General features: G+C 41.0%; 1 protein-coding gene across 2 annotated transcripts in view; it reads left to right on the forward strand.

Annotated features, from left to right (window-relative positions):
• Positions 1-6,348, forward strand: part of C9orf72 (C9orf72-SMCR8 complex subunit) — a 32,040-nt gene extending 25,692 nt beyond the window's left edge. For both annotated transcript variants that reach the window (XM_031366392.1, XM_031366391.1), the window contains exons 8-11: positions 879-1,114; positions 4,209-4,266; positions 5,166-5,275; positions 5,392-6,348. In XM_031366392.1, coding sequence (XP_031222252.1) covers positions 879-1,114; positions 4,209-4,266; positions 5,166-5,275; positions 5,392-5,578 — 591 coding nt within the window. In that variant the 3' untranslated portion in view covers positions 5,579-6,348. The remainder of the gene's footprint in view (positions 1-878; positions 1,115-4,208; positions 4,267-5,165; positions 5,276-5,391) is intronic.
• Positions 6,349-18,319: the final 11,971 nt, after the last annotated feature.

Here is an 18,319-nt window from a genome sequence, read left to right on the forward strand (position 1 = left end):
ATTTCCTAGCACCTCCTTGTCCAATTAGATGCTGTTATTTCTGAAAGAGCTCCTTCTACACCAGACACAGGGCAAGTGCAGAGCTGTGATTGAGGGAAATACTTGCGAGTTCTCCAAGCAGAGCTCGGTCCTGTTGGTGCATTTGCTGGAGCTGTTTATTGGGTTCTTATACCCCCACATCCCTTCCCACCTGTATTCCACCCTAATCCCTTCCAACCCCACAACACTAGTTAGGAGAAAGAAGGTTAGCAGTGGAAGTTTGCACACATCTCCTTAGACTACTTCCTACTGATTAGGGGTGTTGGGTCCTTGCAGCAAGTCCAATCTTCTTTGTCAGGATATCTCCAACTTCTTCTCATCTCTTTGCTCACAAAGTTTATCACAAGTTGATAAACCACAACAGGAACCAGCAGTAGCAAGAACAACTGAGTTGTATAGCTTTCCAGAAAATACCTTGCTATACGGTAATTATCCCAGCCTTTAAGAGTGAAAAATTTGTCAGCCTCTATATTCTACACTCAGCACAATACTTTATATACAGCAGGGCTTGCTGCACGGTAAGTGGCTGCCTGGCTACCTAGAGAGAAGTAAATATTTTACCTGTTAACATACATATTCATTTAGATACAGAAAGAAGATAAGACAATGGAGAAAGGCAACCATAATTTTACAGACCAGCAAGTAATCGCATTAATACTTGGCATAGGTCTTTGTAGTCTTTTTCTGCTGTGTGTATTTCCTTCAGTGCCCACACCCTACAGTTGGATTATACATGGCATGGTCTGACCCATTTTTTAATGGTATACTGTATACTTTTGGTAGTGGCTGGGCTACCAAAGTTGGCATGTGGTCAGTAAGTTCTCTCTTCCTTCTGACAGGATGCAACGGGCAGTTTTGTACTACCCTTCCGGCAAGTTATGTATGCCCCATATCCCACCACGCATATTGACGTGGATGTCAACACTGTCAAGCAGATGCCACCGTGTCATGAACATATTTATAACCAGCGCAGATACATGAGGTCAGAGCTGGCAGCCTTCTGGAGGGCAACTTCAGAAGAGGACATGGCCCAGGATACCATCATCTACACAGATGAGAGCTTCACTCCTGATTTGTATGTGACCTTTGGCCTTAGATGTCATTGTTAAACAACATAAAACTTCTGTCATTTTCAAGTGAAAACGGTGCAAGTTGTATTTAAGAGAAAAGAAATACGATAAGCACATACTCAGGCACTTTTTCTTTATTTTTTTAACTTTAAATTTTTATTGCTATTATTTTTAGACAGTCTCACTGGGCAGACCTAGGTGACTGGGAACTCAGTGTATAGATCAGGCTAGCCCCAGAGTCCCAGATATCCACTTGCCTCTCCCTCCCAAGTGCAAGGATTAAAAATATGTGCCTCCATACCTAGCCTAAATCTTCATTCCTTAAAATATTGTCGCCTCTAAGATGGGTTAAGATTTCCTCTAAAATAAATACTTAGCAAATATATACTAATCTCCTGGGTACTTAGTGAAGTGCCACGTTAATAGTTATCAATCAGAAAGTGCCAGCCCCTGCTGCCAGAAATTTAGTATATAATGGTCATTGTATGCTAAACTGAAGTAATTCTAAGTCTTTTTTCTGGGTATGAATATCAAACATATATAAGTAGTTAATATTTATGAAGAGAACAGTATTTTCTTTGCATTTTATATTTTGCAATTTATTTCTTACCAGAAAAAAATGTGATCAGCAAAGTAAAAGGAATAATTGTTGATTAATTAGGAGGAAATTATAATTATTTTTAACTATAAAATTTCAAGAAAGCATTTGTCACACATGGTTCGTCTATTTCAGTTGTGCCTGAGACAGGCCTAAAAACCTGATCACCGACCTGAGGCATACACTTCAAAAGGAGTCAGCCTCCTGAAGTAGTCAGTCACTGACATCTCCTAACTCAGAGGTGTTCCAGATTGATCTCTGCTATAATCTGTACAGAGGTCTGCGTGCTTTCTTTATTCAGGCATAAAGGTGCCCTAAGAAATATTTTGTTATTAGCTAAAACTGAGATTGAACATTATTTCCTGGCCTTCACAGTGTTTCAATAATCCTAATAGATTTCCTAGCTGTAATTAGCTTGGAGTTTTTACTAAGAAGCTGTCTTACTAGACAGGGTGTTTCTAAAGTTAGAGATAGCAGTCAGGCACTTTTTATCAGAGCAGTCTGTTTGTCACTAGCCAAATTCTTTGCCCACCAGGCCGGAACTTTTATCACCCCGAGAAACAAGGGGTCCCCAAAGCAACCCAGTCCGTGGCATTTAAATGGTGTTCTAAAATCTGAAGAAGAATAATGAGACAGTATTACTGTTCTCTTGAATCAGTTAAGAGCTTTAAATGGGCTAGTCCTTTGAAAAGATGTTAAGTGTAATCATCTGGGTTGGAAGGCTTTAGGCAGCAAAAAACTGGAGCAAATGGGTGTAACCCATGTGTCTGAAGAAGAAAGCAGAGCTGAAACAAGAGACACATAGTATACCAGGAGCCACCGTAAACTGCTGGCCAGAGGCACAAGTAGGAACACAATGCCCAGAGGTCCCAGTGTGTAGCTGCAGAATTAAAGGAACCCATTTTACACAGCTCTGCTGTGCTCTTGTTATTGCTTGGAAAAGCTGAGAGGAATTGCTCACATTGAACTCTTATGTCACTAGTTCACATACTGGCAATCTTGGAAAACATAGAAGTTTTCTCACTGAGTCTGCATGCCTGCATCTTCCTCATTACTAATACACTTGAAGTCCTGTTTATCTGTTGAGTTGATTGTTTAGAATCTCTTCTCAGGAAATGAGGTAAACTTGAATGGAATTGCAGCATGTTAGTGTTTTGGTTTTGAATATGCTTGTTTGGATGATTTGAAAAAAAAAAACAATTGTTCAGCTATTCTGGCATGACAAAATCATGTCATGAATTTTAGAATTTTATTTCCAGTTCTAAGTAAATGTTTTGAATATAAAATTGTCAGAAATATTTTCAGCTACAAGATTATATCTTCTATTATTGTGGGCTTATGATAATGTCAGTGTATTTTAAATAATAATTCACTTTTGAGTCTGGGAGGTTTGAGGTTTCAAATTCAGGAACTCACACACACTGGGCAAATAGTTATTACCACTGAGTAATCCCCAGTTAAGTTATTTTTAATTTTAACCTTTTCAAAGTAAAAGCAGCCTGGTAATACATTGAAGAATGGCATTTCCTTGGAGATAGTCTTTCTTTTTCCAGCTTTTTGTGATCCAGATCTCTTTGAGTAAAACAGAAATTGGGAAATGCTGGACTTAAGTTCTAACAGATCCACAAACCCCGTGACTATGCTGTTGATTTCCAGCCAGTAACCATGAAGTGCTGGTATCCCCTCCTGGGTCTGTTCCTCCAGTTGGTACATTCATCCCCTTAAGACTGAGAAGCATGCTGCTCTCCTGCTCGCTTCTGTGTATTTCCCTCTTCCCCAAGGTTCTTGGGCGGGAGTCTTGTGATCTCTACCATCTGAATCTTGTTTTTCATTTATTTTGTTGTGATAAATGTTATATTTTCCCACTGACATGAATACAAAGCCTAGGGAAAGACAGAACTAAAACATTGAAAGGGAATGGGGTCTGAGAAAAAAAAACAGTTTTGTTAATTAGCTTCTGGTCTGACCAGCATGCTGAAATGGGTCACCTCAATTGGCCATTTTGTCTGGACTTTACATGCCAGCCATAGCTGAGGTAGTAATAACTTATGTTGCTGGCTCATACTTACAGATGGTATCGCTTGACCTGAGCCAAATTTGTAAGGAGTTCTAAAACACATTGATAGACAGGCACATGCCCTATCTGGATAGCTTCAACTTAACACTAGCTAGAAAAAAACACCAATAGTGTACAAATGTACCCTTGAGTTAAAATGGATCTGTGTGTGTTTGTGCCTATTTTGTGTGCATTGAGTATGTGTGTGTGTGTGTGTGTGTGTTTATATTGTATACATTGAGTGTTTGTATATATGTATATTTGCATTTATTTTGTGTGCACTGAATATTGAACTCAGGGCCTCATGCAAACTAAGTATGCATTCCAGATACACATCTGTCTTCTTACATGTCTGTTTATAAAACTTCAGCTTTTTGACTAGAGCAAGAGGTTGTGGAACCTGACTCTGTAAAACCATTTAATATCTGAACCTTTTTGTCCTTAGGAATATTTTCCAAGATGTCTTACACAGGGACACTCTCGTGAAAGCCTTCCTGGATCAGGTAACTATGACACCATGAGTGCCACACAAGAACAGTGCAGATATTCTTTTAAAATATGTCCCACAGTGCCTACAGAATACATAAAGCACACCAAACAATTAAAGTACTAAAGTCTGTAAATGAATTTCTCTTTGAATTATTAGTGGAAAATAGCCTGTATATTAACAGTTAAAAGCAGCATTCTCCATCCTAGTAGTAGTTTCAGGTCTAGCCCTGTACCTTTAGGTCTAGCCCTGTACCTTTAGGTCTAGTCCTGTACCTTTGGGACTTTTTGTAGTTGACAAGGAAGAGGGGTGTGCTTTCATTTGTGTTAACTGAATTGACAATATTCTTAAAACTTAGCTTACTTCTGCTTAAGTGGTAGCATCTTTATTGTCTCCGTTTTTAAAAATATCTGCTGAGCTACGCATTTGGAGATGGTGATGGATTGTATGAGGCTTGTTTCTAGACGTAACCAGAGCTTTGTCATAATACCACTCTGGGAATCAGGCCAAGATCCTGTGCCATAGACAGAGAGTTGAGATAAGGAGAGCTCGTGTTCACTGGGACTTGTGGATGTGGGTCTGTGTGGGGTGTGACAGTACAAAGTTAGAGGACAGTCTGTAGGCATGTAATCCCATGTTTCTGAAGCTGAGAATCCCCTCATCCTCCACTCCACACAACCTGAAATCATTAACTTAGTTATTTTTCATAATAAAATAAGGAGATATTTTGATGTAGAATGCAAGATCTATGTGCATTAAAATAGGGAATCTCAAAAACTTGACAGTGGGTTTGCAGACATTTGCCACTACCACAGTCCTGCCCTTTGGAAATCGGAAGAAATGGCTGTAATGGGTGATGTGTGTTGGATCCTGTCAACAATGCCATGGAAACTATACTGTCTTGTGTCCCTGCAGGTCTTCTATTTGAAGCCTGGCCTGTCTCTCAGGAGTACTTTCCTAGCACAGTTCCTCCTCATTCTTCACAGGAAAGCCTTGACACTAATCAAATACATAGAGGATGATACGTGAGTCCAGCCCCTCTGGAGGGAGCCTTTGTGCACTGACAGTTTCTGTTTGTTCCCTTTGAACATTGTTTGAATTATAATGTTTGGGTTTTTTGTCTGTTTTGTTTTATTTATAGGCAGAAGGGGAAAAAGCCCTTTAAGTCTCTTCGGAACCTGAAGATAGATCTTGACTTAACAGCAGAGGGCGATCTTAACATAATAATGGCTCTAGCTGAGAAAATTAAGCCAGGCCTACACTCATTCATCTTTGGGAGACCTTTCTATACTAGTGTACAAGAACGTGATGTTCTAATGACATTTTAAACGTGTGGTTTGCTGTGTCTCTCTCTTCACAGTCACACCTGCTGTTACAGTGTCTCAGCAGTGTGGACACGTCCTTCCTCCCAGGTCCTGCTGCAGGACAGGGTACACTACACTTGTCAGTAGAGGTCTGTACTGGAAGTCAGGTGCATCTGACAGTGAATGTGTCTTTTCCTAGAATAGATGTACTCTCTTAGGGCCTTATGTTTACAGTTATCCTAAGTACTATTGCTGTCTTCTAAAGATATGAATGATGGGATATACACTTGACCATAACTGCTGGTTGGTTTGTTGTTTGTTTGTTTTGAAACTCATGATTCATGGTTTACATGTATCACACTGAAACCCTAGTTAGCTTTTACAGGTAAAGTGTGAGTTGGCTTCTTCCTGTCCCTCTGTGTTCTGTGGTGTGTACAATCTGTGGTATGTAGAATCACTTCTGCCACAACTAAAAACTAGAGCATTTCAAGTTTGCAATTCCACAGAAAGGAACTTAGTGTGACTACAGATTAGTTCTTGAAAGAAGACACTGATAGAGCAGAGTTCTAGGTGAAGTCAGCTGTTAGATCCTCCTTTAGAGACTTAGTCCTTCAGATTCAGTCTGTATAGAAATGCCGAAGAGTCATGCATGGGCCCTGAAGATGGTGAACCATGGTATGCTTTTTGTTGGTTTATTATAGTTCTGTCAAAGAAAGTGGCATTTGTTTTTATAATTGTTGCCAACTTTTAAGGTTAATTTTCATTATTTTTGAGCCAAATTAAAATGTGCACCTCCTGTGCCTTTCCCAATCTTGGAAAATATAATTTCTTGGCAGAGGGTCAGATTTCAGGGCCCAGTCACTTTCATCTGACCTCCCTTTGCACGGCTGCCGTGTGCCTGCTTAGATTAGAAGTCCTTGTAAAATATGTCAGAGTACGTTCGCTGATAAGATCTTTGAAGAGCAAGAAAGTTTCTTGCCTCTTTGCTTTCGTTTCTGCCTATACTCTGGTGTTTTTCATGTCACCTGCATTGTAAGAACAGCAGGAGAAATCTGACCCCGTGCTATTTTTCTAGGTGCTATTATGGCAAACTCAAGTGGTCTGTTTCTGTTCCTGTAATGTTTGAGTGTCTTGCTGGCTGTGAAGTACTGATTAGTAAAGTTCTGTGCTCGGCAGTGTAGGAGTATACACAAACACAAATAAGTGTTTTCATTTAAAACTCTGGGTTTAGCGTAAAAAGGGAAAATATATTTATTTTTTACAAAAGGGATAAAAATGGAACCCTTGGGGCTGGCGAGATGGCTCAGCGGGTAAGAGCACTGACTGCTCTTCCAAAGGTCCTGAGTTCGGATCCCAGCAACCACATGGTGGCTCACAACCACCCGTAATGAGATCAGACGCCCTCTTCTGGTGCATCTGAAGACAAAAAAAAAAAAATGGAACCCTTTCCTCACCCACCAGATTTAGCAAGAAAAAAATATTCTGTTCTGAAAGGTCACAGTGGCTTTGACATTACAATTCAGAACAATGTACACTGACCATGATGGCTTATGAACTAACTCCAAGTCACTCCATCATGGAAAACGGGTAGATTCCACCTTCTAGTGTGCCACACTCATTGCTTTACACAGTAGAATCTTATTTAAGTGCTAATTGTTGTCTTTTGCTGGTTTACTGTGTTGTTATAGAGAATGTAAGCTGTACAGTGAATAAGTTATTGAAGCATGTGTAAACACTGTTATATATCTTTTCTCCTAGATGGGGAATTTTGAATAAAATACCTTTGAAATTCTGTGTGTTTTAGTTCATTATTTAGGAAATACTGCTATGAAAGGGGTGTGATTAGCTTCCTATTCCTCTGACAATCGTGTTGAATCTAACCCATTGGTTTTAATCTTTTTTTTCAAAGAAGATATTTAAAGTTTATGAATAATGCTAGAATCTTACATCTAAAAAAAGTAATCAAAATGCCAAGTGTGTTAGTGCATGCTTGTAATTCCAGTACTTGGGAGATAGGGGAGGGGGGATGAGAAGCCCCAGGCTAGCCTCAAATACAGAGTTCAAGACCAGCTGAGCTACGTGAGACTATGATCCTGTCTTTAAAAAGATAAGAAATAAAGCTTTCTTTTTAATTTCCAGTATTGCATCTGGACTTTCTCCCTTCATATTTCACATGCAAAATAGTTCTTAAATTCTCTTTTGAAAAATTTCCTACTGAGGCCAGAGAGACAGTTCAGTTGGTATAGGTGCCTGTTGCCAAATGTGGCAACCTGAGTTACATCATAGCCCCACATGGGGAAAGGAAGAAACCCGCAGCTTGTCCTCTGACCTTTACACATGTGCCATGCCATGTGTGCACTAAAACATAAATGCACACCCACATTTTTTAAGTTCCTATTACAGTGATTTTAATATAATCTAAACTGATTTATTCTTTCCAAGTCATTGATACAGGTATCCAATGTAAAATCCGAAAGCTGAACAAAACACTTTTAGGTGCTTTAATTTGGAAAGCAAAAAATGACGAGATTGACACTTTCACTCCAAGAGAACTCTTCATAGTAGCTGGGAGATCGATCAGCTGCAGCGTGAAGATGTTCAGAGACAACATCTGGGAACGCAGCTCAGGAGTAGACAGCATGCCCTGGCCTCAACTCCTAACACTGGAAAAGCATGGGGCTCTCAGATCAGGAAAAAAAACCTTACAAAACTACTGCAAGCTAAACAGAAAAATAGTGGCATTACACTAACTGTTGTGGAATTGCACAAACTGATTTTCCTCCCAATCTGCTAAGTCTAGGTGGCTTGAAGGAATGAAGAGTGTTGCTGGCCTCAGTTAACAGCACTTCCCACAAGACTGTCTCAGGCTGCCACCACCAGAGCTGGCATTTTAGATGTGACAGAGCTAACGCTTGACTCAGAGCCAATAACTACTCACATTCGATTTCATCCCCAGCTGTTCAGTCATCTCTAAGCACAGTTCCTCCCTGTGGTAGGTACTCAGCACTGTTGAGTCGAAAGGCACTGAAAAACTCAAGTCTATGTTCTCAAACTTTTATAAGACTTTTTCAAACCACTTTTTATTATAATGTAAGCTTGTAATTTATTATTAACGTGCACTGACTTCATATACACACAGTTAGTGGTTCTGTACATGGCCATCCTCTGGTCAGAACCATTCTCCTTTGGTCTACCCTCCCTACTGTTTTTGGCTTCTATTCCACCTTCAGTAAGTCTGTAGACCACATTTGAGAGGGAACACTCAGAGCCTTGTCTTTCTGTATCTGGGGTATCTCACTTAAGTTGATATTCTCCAGTCCTATTTCCATCCATCTCATTGCAAAGAGCATGATTTCACTCAATAGCCAAATAACACATTTGTCTTTGTATATCATGTTTTCCTTATTCATCTGTTGAATGGCACAAAACTGATATCTAGGGTAATATCTATATGGACTTCTTAGCCTCTGAGAACAGAGGCACTGTAAATATGATAGACAGTGATCTTTTTGGCATAATTTCACTTCCTTTGGTTATATGTCCAGAAATGGGATTAATTGATCATCTGGCAGATGTGTGTTTATGCACACTCGATGTGTAGGCATAAATGCATGAGTATGTGCATACACAAATGGCCCATTCCTGTGAAGGACAGGTTGACATTGGATATCTTCCTCCGTGACTGTCCACTTTATTTACTGAAGTCGGGTCATTTGCTGAGCCTGGAGCTTGCTGGTTCAGCTAGTCTAGAGAGTATGTCGCAAGGGTCCTCTGTCTTCAGTTTTCGGACACTGGGATTATGGGGTGCCTGGCCAACTTTTATTATGTGGGTACTAAGAGTCTGAACTGCAGTCCTTTTGCTTACATAGCAAACATGTTATCCAGATCCATTTCCCCAGCCCCCATGTTTAGCTTTTTAAGGAATCTCTGTATACTATTTTCCATAATAGCCCTACTAATTTAAAACACCTGAGAAACGTTACCTTAAAGACGGAAATACACATTTGGATCCATGGGGTCCACGGTCACTCGGTCTGTTGTTTCTGTCCATGCTTGGGAGTGTACAAGAGGAGCAAAGCTGTTTACCCAGGGAGTCCCTGCAAGCTCCACTGCTGGCAAAGGAATGAACTCTGTGAGACGAGAAGGGGACTCAGCTCAGCATGAGTATGACGCCAGGCCAGTTTATTTTAGAAATATTTAAGTACAGTACAATTTTGGAAGAAAAGTTTCCTGGAAAACACTATCCCAGTCCTATGTACACAATAAAGCTTAAGGCATGACTACATCAGAAGTGTTTTGCAAAGTACATGAGACCTTTACCATGAAGATGGATCTATCTATAGCCCAGGTTCTTGTGGTCTCTAATGGAGGCCAGCAAGTTATAAAATACATGTGATATCCTCCTAAGGATGGGTCCCACTAACTGAAAAACAAAGATAAAGATAAAGATCTAGTTGGGGAGAGTCTTAGATAAACATTCTGGGGAATTTCAGTGAAGCCCAGCCCTACAGAGAGCAAAGGTCACCAGGATTTTTAACATTTACTCCCAGCCTTCTTGGTGGGAAACAGGTACATGTAAAGTTTATTGAGGAGACAACAGTGCATGATTAACATTCCTGGTTTCTCCAGTGCTTATCTATGAGTACTTGTGTGCTCTACAGGTATATCATGGTAGCCAGGATTCAGAGAGAAAGAGGAAGGAGCCGAGGACAAAATACACCTTCAACAACAACCTGCTTCGTCCAGCTAGAACTCACTTCCTAAAGCTTCCAAACTTGTCCTCGTTGGATTTTTGTCAGCTTGACACAAGCTAGAGTTACCTGGGAAGGGGGACCTCATTTGAGAAAATGCCTCCATCAGATGGCCTGTAGGCCAGGGTGGGGGCATTTTCATGATTAATGGTTAATATGGGAGGGCCCACTGTGGGTTGTGCCTTGGTTGTGCCACCCTTGGACAGATGATGCTGCACTGTATAAGAAAGCAGGCTGAGAAAGCCGTGGGGAGCAAGCCAGTAAGCAGTGTTCTTATTATTGTTTTGGTTTGTTTGTTTGTTTGTGGCTTCTGCCTCATCAGTTCCTGCCATAAGTCCCTGCATTAGCTTCCCTCCAGGGACTATGACTGTGGATATGTAAGCCAAATAAACCATTTCCTCCTCAAGTTGTTTTTGGTCAAGATGTTTTATCATAGCAATAAAAACTTAACTAAAACAAAAATGGGGACCAGGTTCTTGGGATATTGCTGTGACAAACCTGACCATGTTGTTTGGAGGATATTATGGAGCTTTGGGCTGGAAAAAGCCATCAAGTGTTAAGCATAATGAGCGATTCTGGGAACTTAAAAGATAATGCTAAGAGTAGTGCATACAGTGGAGGCCTAGCTTATGACATTTCATAAGGAAGCACAAACTCTACAAGGTTCATTTAGGTGGTATTTTGAATTAAAAATCTGGTTCTAGTCAGTTATGTTTGAAAAATTAACCTTAGATGTGGTATTTTATCACAATAATAATAATTAAAATATACTCACATATTTGCACATCTATGTACCCAAGTACCATATTCTAAGCCATAGAATAAGTCTCAATACATGTAAATTCAATCTATAGAAAGTATGATAGAAACCATGACAAAAACCCTAATAAAGGATAACATTTAATTGGGGCTGACTTACAGTTTCAGAGTTTCAGTCCATTATCATCATGGCAGGAAGCATGGCAGCATTGCAAGTAGACGTGGTGCTGGAGAAGGAGCTGAGAATTCTATATCTTGATCCACAGGCAGCAGAAGGAGACAATGTCAACACTGGGCATAACTTGAGCATGTATGAGACCTCAAAGCTCATTTCCACAATGACATTGCTCTCCAACAAAGCTACGTCGCCTAATAGTGCCACTCCCTATGACCAAGCATTCAAACACATTTCAATCCACCACATGTAACTACCGAGAAATTCAATTATAAAGCAATTGTAGATACTGGGAAAACCTCAAAAGACTCGAAGTGACATATGGGGTAGCAGAGGTAGCTCAGAGTTAAGATCTCTTGCTGCTCCTGAAAAAGACTGGAGTCTGGCTATCAGTACCCACATAGAACAGATCACAATAACCAGTACCAGGGGATCTGGTGTCCTCTTTTGGCTTCTATGGGCTCATGTACATACACACACACACACACACACACACACTAAATCTTAAAAAAGGAATTTATGAATTGCTTATGTCTTAGGGCAAGGGGAAATTGATTGAAGAACAGAAATGGAGACCTCAGAAATTCTGGAATGATTTTTATGAACAGTGGAATATACTCTGCCTGTGGTGCTTCCCTACCCTCTAGCCCATTCTTCGTTGATAACAGCATGATCCTTCTAATGTTGTGTGATTGCCTATTCTGCTTAATGGCTCTCCATCACTTAAAGACTAAGTCCAAAATCTTAGCAACACAGTATGGGTTCACCCCTCTAGCCTTGCTCCCCAGGCTGCTAGAACATATTTCTTTTATCACACAATCTTTTATTACACAATTTCTTTGCTTGTTCATCTCCTCACATATGCTAGGCAATAGGATCTATCTATACTTTGCAGTTTCTATATTCTAGTGCCTTGCATGGGGCTAGGCACAGAGTACATTTCCAGTGAACAGTACTTGAGTGAATATAATAATTGTAATCAGCAGTTTCTTTTTCTTCTCCAAAAAAAGAAAGAACTCTCATTCAAATTGAGGAAATTGCTTTCTTTGTGTAATCAGAGATTTCCCCCCACCCCAGAAAGTCTTTCATTGAATTTAAGACTATACAAAACCTAACTCTAAAATTTCAAAGATCTTGAGCAGCGATTTTAATCTTTCTGAAGTAGTAATCCCCTATCATTTTCTGGGTTGCGTTTGTACCTTACTATCTCATCTCTTGCTGAAGTGTACTTTTAAGATTAATTAATTAGTTGATAAATTGATAGGTACATTTCATCAGACCAATTAAAGACAATGGAAGTATTCATCTGTGGTGTGTGGACTTTGAAGAAATCTGATCCAGTATTTAGAAAATTGTTCCTGAACTCGGAGTTGGCTCAAACTGGCACCTTCTGGCATTTGCTTGTGGGTGGGGAATGTGGAATGCTTTGAAAGCTGAATGGGTTTGTCAAGTTTTAAAATTCCCTAATGGCTAAAAGAAAACAACATTCATTGTTTAAAACCACCATTGCTTGGTTTTTTTTTTTTCTCGTTTTCTAATCTTAAGAGCTTGCATCTGCAAAAAAAAAAAACAAAAAACAAAAAACAGCATTTTTTTCTTCTTGAACTCTCCTAAGACTTTTCTAGAGATAAAGTGGAATAGAAGCCTTTGAATTGCACTTCTTGAGAATACCAGAACAATGGGGGAAAGTCATTTTTGATGTTAATACTGAGTTATATGCAGGGTGTATTTATGTGTGCTATGCCAAGCAAATAGAATTGTTGAAACAAGACTTTCATGCTGCTCTGCTTCCTCAGGGAGTGACCTTATACAAGGTATTTAAACAATCTGTGCTATATCCTATTCCATCCTGATACGATGCAAGCCTGCATCATAGGGTTGCTTGGAGATAAAGTGCTCCAGTGTGCATGGAATACCTGAAGGCAACTGGTGCAGAGAGTCAGTGCTCTGTCAAATTGTGTTTGCAAGCAACTGTCATCGTCATCATTGTGGTCCTTAAGCATTTTAATGCAGAGTTCTCATATCTGATAATTAAATCATAGCAAGTCTATCCCTTTGATTCTAATGATACATACACCCTCAGTAGCAAGATTATCTTGCTAACCTGACCCATCACTGCCTCACTGCACAGTGCATTTCCTCAGGTAAGAATCAGTAGAAAAGAATGGGTTGGGTAGTCTGCAGAGATCTCCTGTTTCTCAGATGTGTCTATGCTACTCCATGGTGGGGTCTCGGCAAACTCTAGTGCCAGAAGGATAATCGTCCATGTGAGGTAAGGAGGAAATCTGCTTCAGCACAACTCAGTTGCTGGTGTTGATTCACACTTCTAGAGGCTGACACTGGGCAGTTTAGTTTAGGCATATTTAAAGCACAGTAAAATTTGGAAAAAAGCTTCCTAGTGACAATTCACTCAAGCCCGTGTGCACAACACTTAAAACATGACAACATCTAAACTCTTTTCAAAGTACATGTGACCTCTTCCATAAAGATGGGCTCTGTAGTACGTTTGTTATCTTAACAGCCTAGGGGAGGATCTGGTGTGCTCTCTGTCATGCAGATGAGCACAGAGGTCATTCAGGCTGTCAGCTACCCATAGTCTGGCTTGGGGGAACTTAGGGCAGCCCATGGGCATATTGAAAGCACAGAGATCACCCAGATTATTAAACATCTCTGGTTCTGCTTGGGCGAGCCTAAGAGAGCCCCTGGTCCTAGCACAAGGATTGCTTAGACTATTAGCCAGCTCCATTCCCAGCCTTCTGGGCAAAAAAGCTAAAAGGTTCTGTATCTCTTCTACTGAAGAGATAATTCTGGGTGTTTAACATTACTGTTTCCCGGGTGCTTATCTGTGGGCGTAGGACTTTTGTGCTCCCAGCACTTCATCTCTCCTGCCAGTGCTGGGCTCTCTGAGATTTTTCATTCTGAGTAACTTGGCAGTTTTCTTCCTTTTGGTCATCCTTAATTTAACCTACATCTTCCTTCTCTAATCCTTAATCCATTTATTTTTCCACAGAAGGCAACTGATCATCTTCTTCTTCTTCTTCTTCTTCTTCTTCTTCTTCTTCTTCTTCTTCTTCTTCTTCTTCTTCTTCTTCTTCTTCTTCTTCTTCTTCTTCTTCTTCTTCTCTCTTCCTCTTCTCCTTCTCCTCCTCCTCCTCCTTTTCCTCCTCCTCCCCCATCTCTGTCTCCTTCTCTTTCTCCTCCTTCTCTGTCTCTTCCTCCTTTTCCTTCTTCATAGTGTGTGTGTGTGTGTGTGTGTGTGTGTGTGTGTGTGTGAGAGAGAGAGAGAGAGAGAGAGAGAGAGAGAGATGAATGTAGATGTATATGCACCACAGTGAACTGTAGAGATCAGAGTACCACTTTTATAAGTTCCATCTCTCTTCCCATCATGTTGAAACAGGTTCTGCTAGGCTATGGGCTGCATGTTCCAGGTTAGCTCACTCAAGAGATTCCAGATAATATCCATGTCTCTGCCTCTTGTGTTGTGGTAGAAAAACAGACATGACTGATACAAGCAATTGCCTCTGCCTTTTTTTTTCCAGGTTCTGAGGCTCAAATTGTGTGACCTTAGAGAACATTAAGATGGCTGCTGAAAGACCTTGCCAGGAATGCACACTCCCTTCCCAGAATTCTCAGCAATACAAACTTTACAGGAAGCCTCATTTACTGCAGATGACCAAAAGTACTTCAGTTCCCCCTTCTGGTGATTAAGACCACACCTCGCCTGGGGCCACCAATGCCGAGAAAGATCAGCACTGGCCTCAAATGGGCATAAACCAATTCATGCTGTTACCAAAGTCTACCCTCAAAAGCTGTATAAAAGCTCATTGAACAAGCTGTGGACGGTCGCCAACCTCTCCTTCGGGTCTGGGAGGACCCCAGTGCACTGGAACAATAAAAATCCTCTTGCTTTTTGCATCAGTCAGGCTCCACGGGGTTCACTCAGGGATCTCCTGTGAGCTAAGGTTTGACAGAGTCTTACAAAATCAGGTCATCAGTCTTGCAAGGCAAGTGGACTTTATCCACTGTGTTGTGTTTTTAAAAGAGCCAGAATATGTTTTATAGAGCAAGATATTGTGTGGTAGGAGGGGGTATCTCAGCAGGCCCATGCTAAAGCATCCCTCTCCCTAGGTACTAGCCATACAATGGGTCTAGTAGAGAATAGAGTTTATTTAGGGGCAAGGGAAGGAGAATTGAGAAGGGAGTAGTGTCAGAGAGAGGTGGGGTAGGGAGAGAGGGGGGAGGGGAAGGAGGGGACAGAAGGGAAGGGAGGGGAGGAGAGGGGAGGGGAGAAAAGAGGAGGGAAGAGAAGAGGCCAGCCAAGAACACTTGGGGGGGGGGAAGGAGAGGGAAGGGGAGAGAGGGAGGGAGAGGAAGGAGGAGGAGGAAGAGGGAAGAGGTCAGTTAAAAAAGCTTGGAGAGAGAGGGGGAGGGAAAGGGAGATAGGGAGAAAAGGATCAGAGAGTCAGAGAGAGAAAAGGGACAGAGAGAGCAAGGTAGTGGCCAAATAGTCCCTTTTATAACATGCCAGGCCTACCTGGCTATTGCCAGGTAACTGTTGGGTGGAGCCTAGAAGGAATACCAAAACAGTGAGTCATTTTAGGATAATCTTTCTAATAGAAAACACTGATCTCTTCATTCTCTTGGTTTAAAAAAAAAAAAACCCTCAGTGACAAATTTGACCTTGATAAAGTCCACAATCCATAAAGCGTGCCTTTGGGATCTGGGCCAGTGGACCCCTGATAACTGTCTGTAGCTTTCCCCCCAACTCACTAAACCTATTCACATGCTGCTTCTCCTACCTGGGGTATCACTCCCTTCACCTGCATGTATATCCCTTGTGCATTAGAACTGACCTTAAGTGAATCTTCCAGAGCCTCCCTCACATTGGATGTGGAACACTCAAACTCCATGTGCTCTAATACCCAATTGCCTGTTGCATAATAACAACCTGATTGAAAACTTACGGATTATTGAACTGCACCTTTTTCATTTTCTTATTTGTATTTCTAGCTTAGCCCTTGACTCATCACATTGTACAGCTTTGAGTTTGTCACCCAGCAGACTGAGCTGCACAAGACTGAGCCCTTGTATCACTGAAGCCCCAGTAAGTTCTGAACAGCTGAATGAGGGCTCAGTTCTTAGGTGAAGGGATTTATGGATCTCCATGGCAGATCTTAGATATCATCATAATGATATCAAAAAACTTGTTAACAAAAGCTTACATTCATATGTATTTTTCCAGGTAGTGGGTTTTTTCATAAGCATTTTTTTCCCTCAAGACAGGACCTCATTATGTAGTCCTAGCTGATACAGCACCTGCTATGCTAACCAGGGTGGCTTGGACTCACAGAGGTATTTCTGTCCTGAGAGATAAGATTAAATGTGTGGTCCACCACTCCTGGCTACCATCAGGTTTTTAAAGGAGTTTCTGAACATACAAAAGACACAACTCTATGTTCTAAATGTTAGTTGGGCTAGGAATGTAGCTTGGTAGAGTGTTTGCCTAGCATGCAAAGACCCTAGATTGAATTCACAACACAACAAGAACCAGACAAAGTGATACACATCTGTATCCTAGAACTTGGGAAGTGGAGGCAGCAGAACCAGTTCCTCCTCTGCTTCTTTGTGAGTTCAAGACCAACCTGGGATAACTGAGCTTTTGTCTCATAAAAAATAAATAGAAAAGGAGAGGGCATGAAGGTGGGAAGGAAATGTGTTGAGGGATATAAGAAGGTGGGGATGAGAGGAAATCAATGTATATGTACAATGTTGTCAAAGAGGTAGGGTAGAAAGTTATGTCTTGCTAATACAGAACAAGCCACAGAGCTACAAATCATCCTTGTACAAGAGCCGTGCTAATCTTTCCAAGGTGTTATTTGTAGGGCCAACAACATGGTTCAGTGGGTAAAAACTCTTGCTGTTGACATCAGGACCTCCAAAACCCATGACGTTACATAGGTGAGCCTCATAGACCTGATGCCAAGGCAATAGTCACCATATTCCCAGAATCCATTGGGCTCACCTCCCACCTTTACCTGTGACCACGTCACCACATATATATATATATATATATATATATATATATATATATATATATATATATATATATATATATATATATATACATATATATATATATACACACATATACATACACGCACACACACACACATATATATATGGGGAGTGCCCCTGCCCCCTCTCTCCCCCTTCTCTTTCCACCGCCATCCATGTCTCTCTCTGTCTCTCTCTGTCTCTTTCTGTCTCTCTCTCTCTCTCCCAATAAAACCTCTTACATATGGAACTGTGTGGGATTAGTGTGCTGTGTCCAGGTGAGCCACTATTCTAACACATCACTTGCCAGCCTGAGTTATAACCCCAGACTCACAGAGTGGGAGGAAAAAATGGTACTGACTAGTTGTGCTGTATACCCACCCCATGTCTACACACAAATACACATATATAAAAATTATAAGTTATTAGGACACAAGTAAGAATGTGTAGTGTTCTTACAGAGATCTGGAGGTCAGCCAACACCCACATCTGGGGCTCACAACTTGAGCTGCCTGTAAAGCCAGCTCAGGTGAGTCTGATAACTTCTGTTTCCTCAGGCAGGGCACACACACAATTTAAAAATTAAAAACAAATTGTCTAAGTTTCTATTTAAAATTCTGTTAAAGGTTTTTGCAAGGTAGTTTGATGCATCATTTCATGCCTTTTTAGCCCAAGTGAGGGTGTGAAGTTCAGCTTCCTGTTGGCTCTTAGATTCCCTGCTGCTGACTGTGGTGGGGCTAGTCTTAGGTATTCCTTCTGAAAAGAATATCCAGCTGGGCTTTCTCCCATGCACATCTGTTGGAGCAGCTTGACATGCATTTGTATCTTGTTGAGCCACCATACTTGGAAACCATGGAGAGTCTTCTCCCAGCACTTGGTGCACATGGGGTTGTTGTTGTTGTTGTTGTTCAAGGCTAAGAACCTTTGATCTACTTCAGCAGGACTTTTTCTCTAACTTTCATCAAAAAGACTCAGCTTTTTTTTTCCTAGACACACAAAGAGTCTAGACCTTCTCTAGGGAGCTAA

This window comes from Mastomys coucha, unplaced genomic scaffold (genome assembly GCF_008632895.1).
Source record: "Mastomys coucha isolate ucsf_1 unplaced genomic scaffold, UCSF_Mcou_1 pScaffold14, whole genome shotgun sequence".
Classification (NCBI taxonomy): domain Eukaryota; kingdom Metazoa; phylum Chordata; class Mammalia; order Rodentia; family Muridae; genus Mastomys; species Mastomys coucha.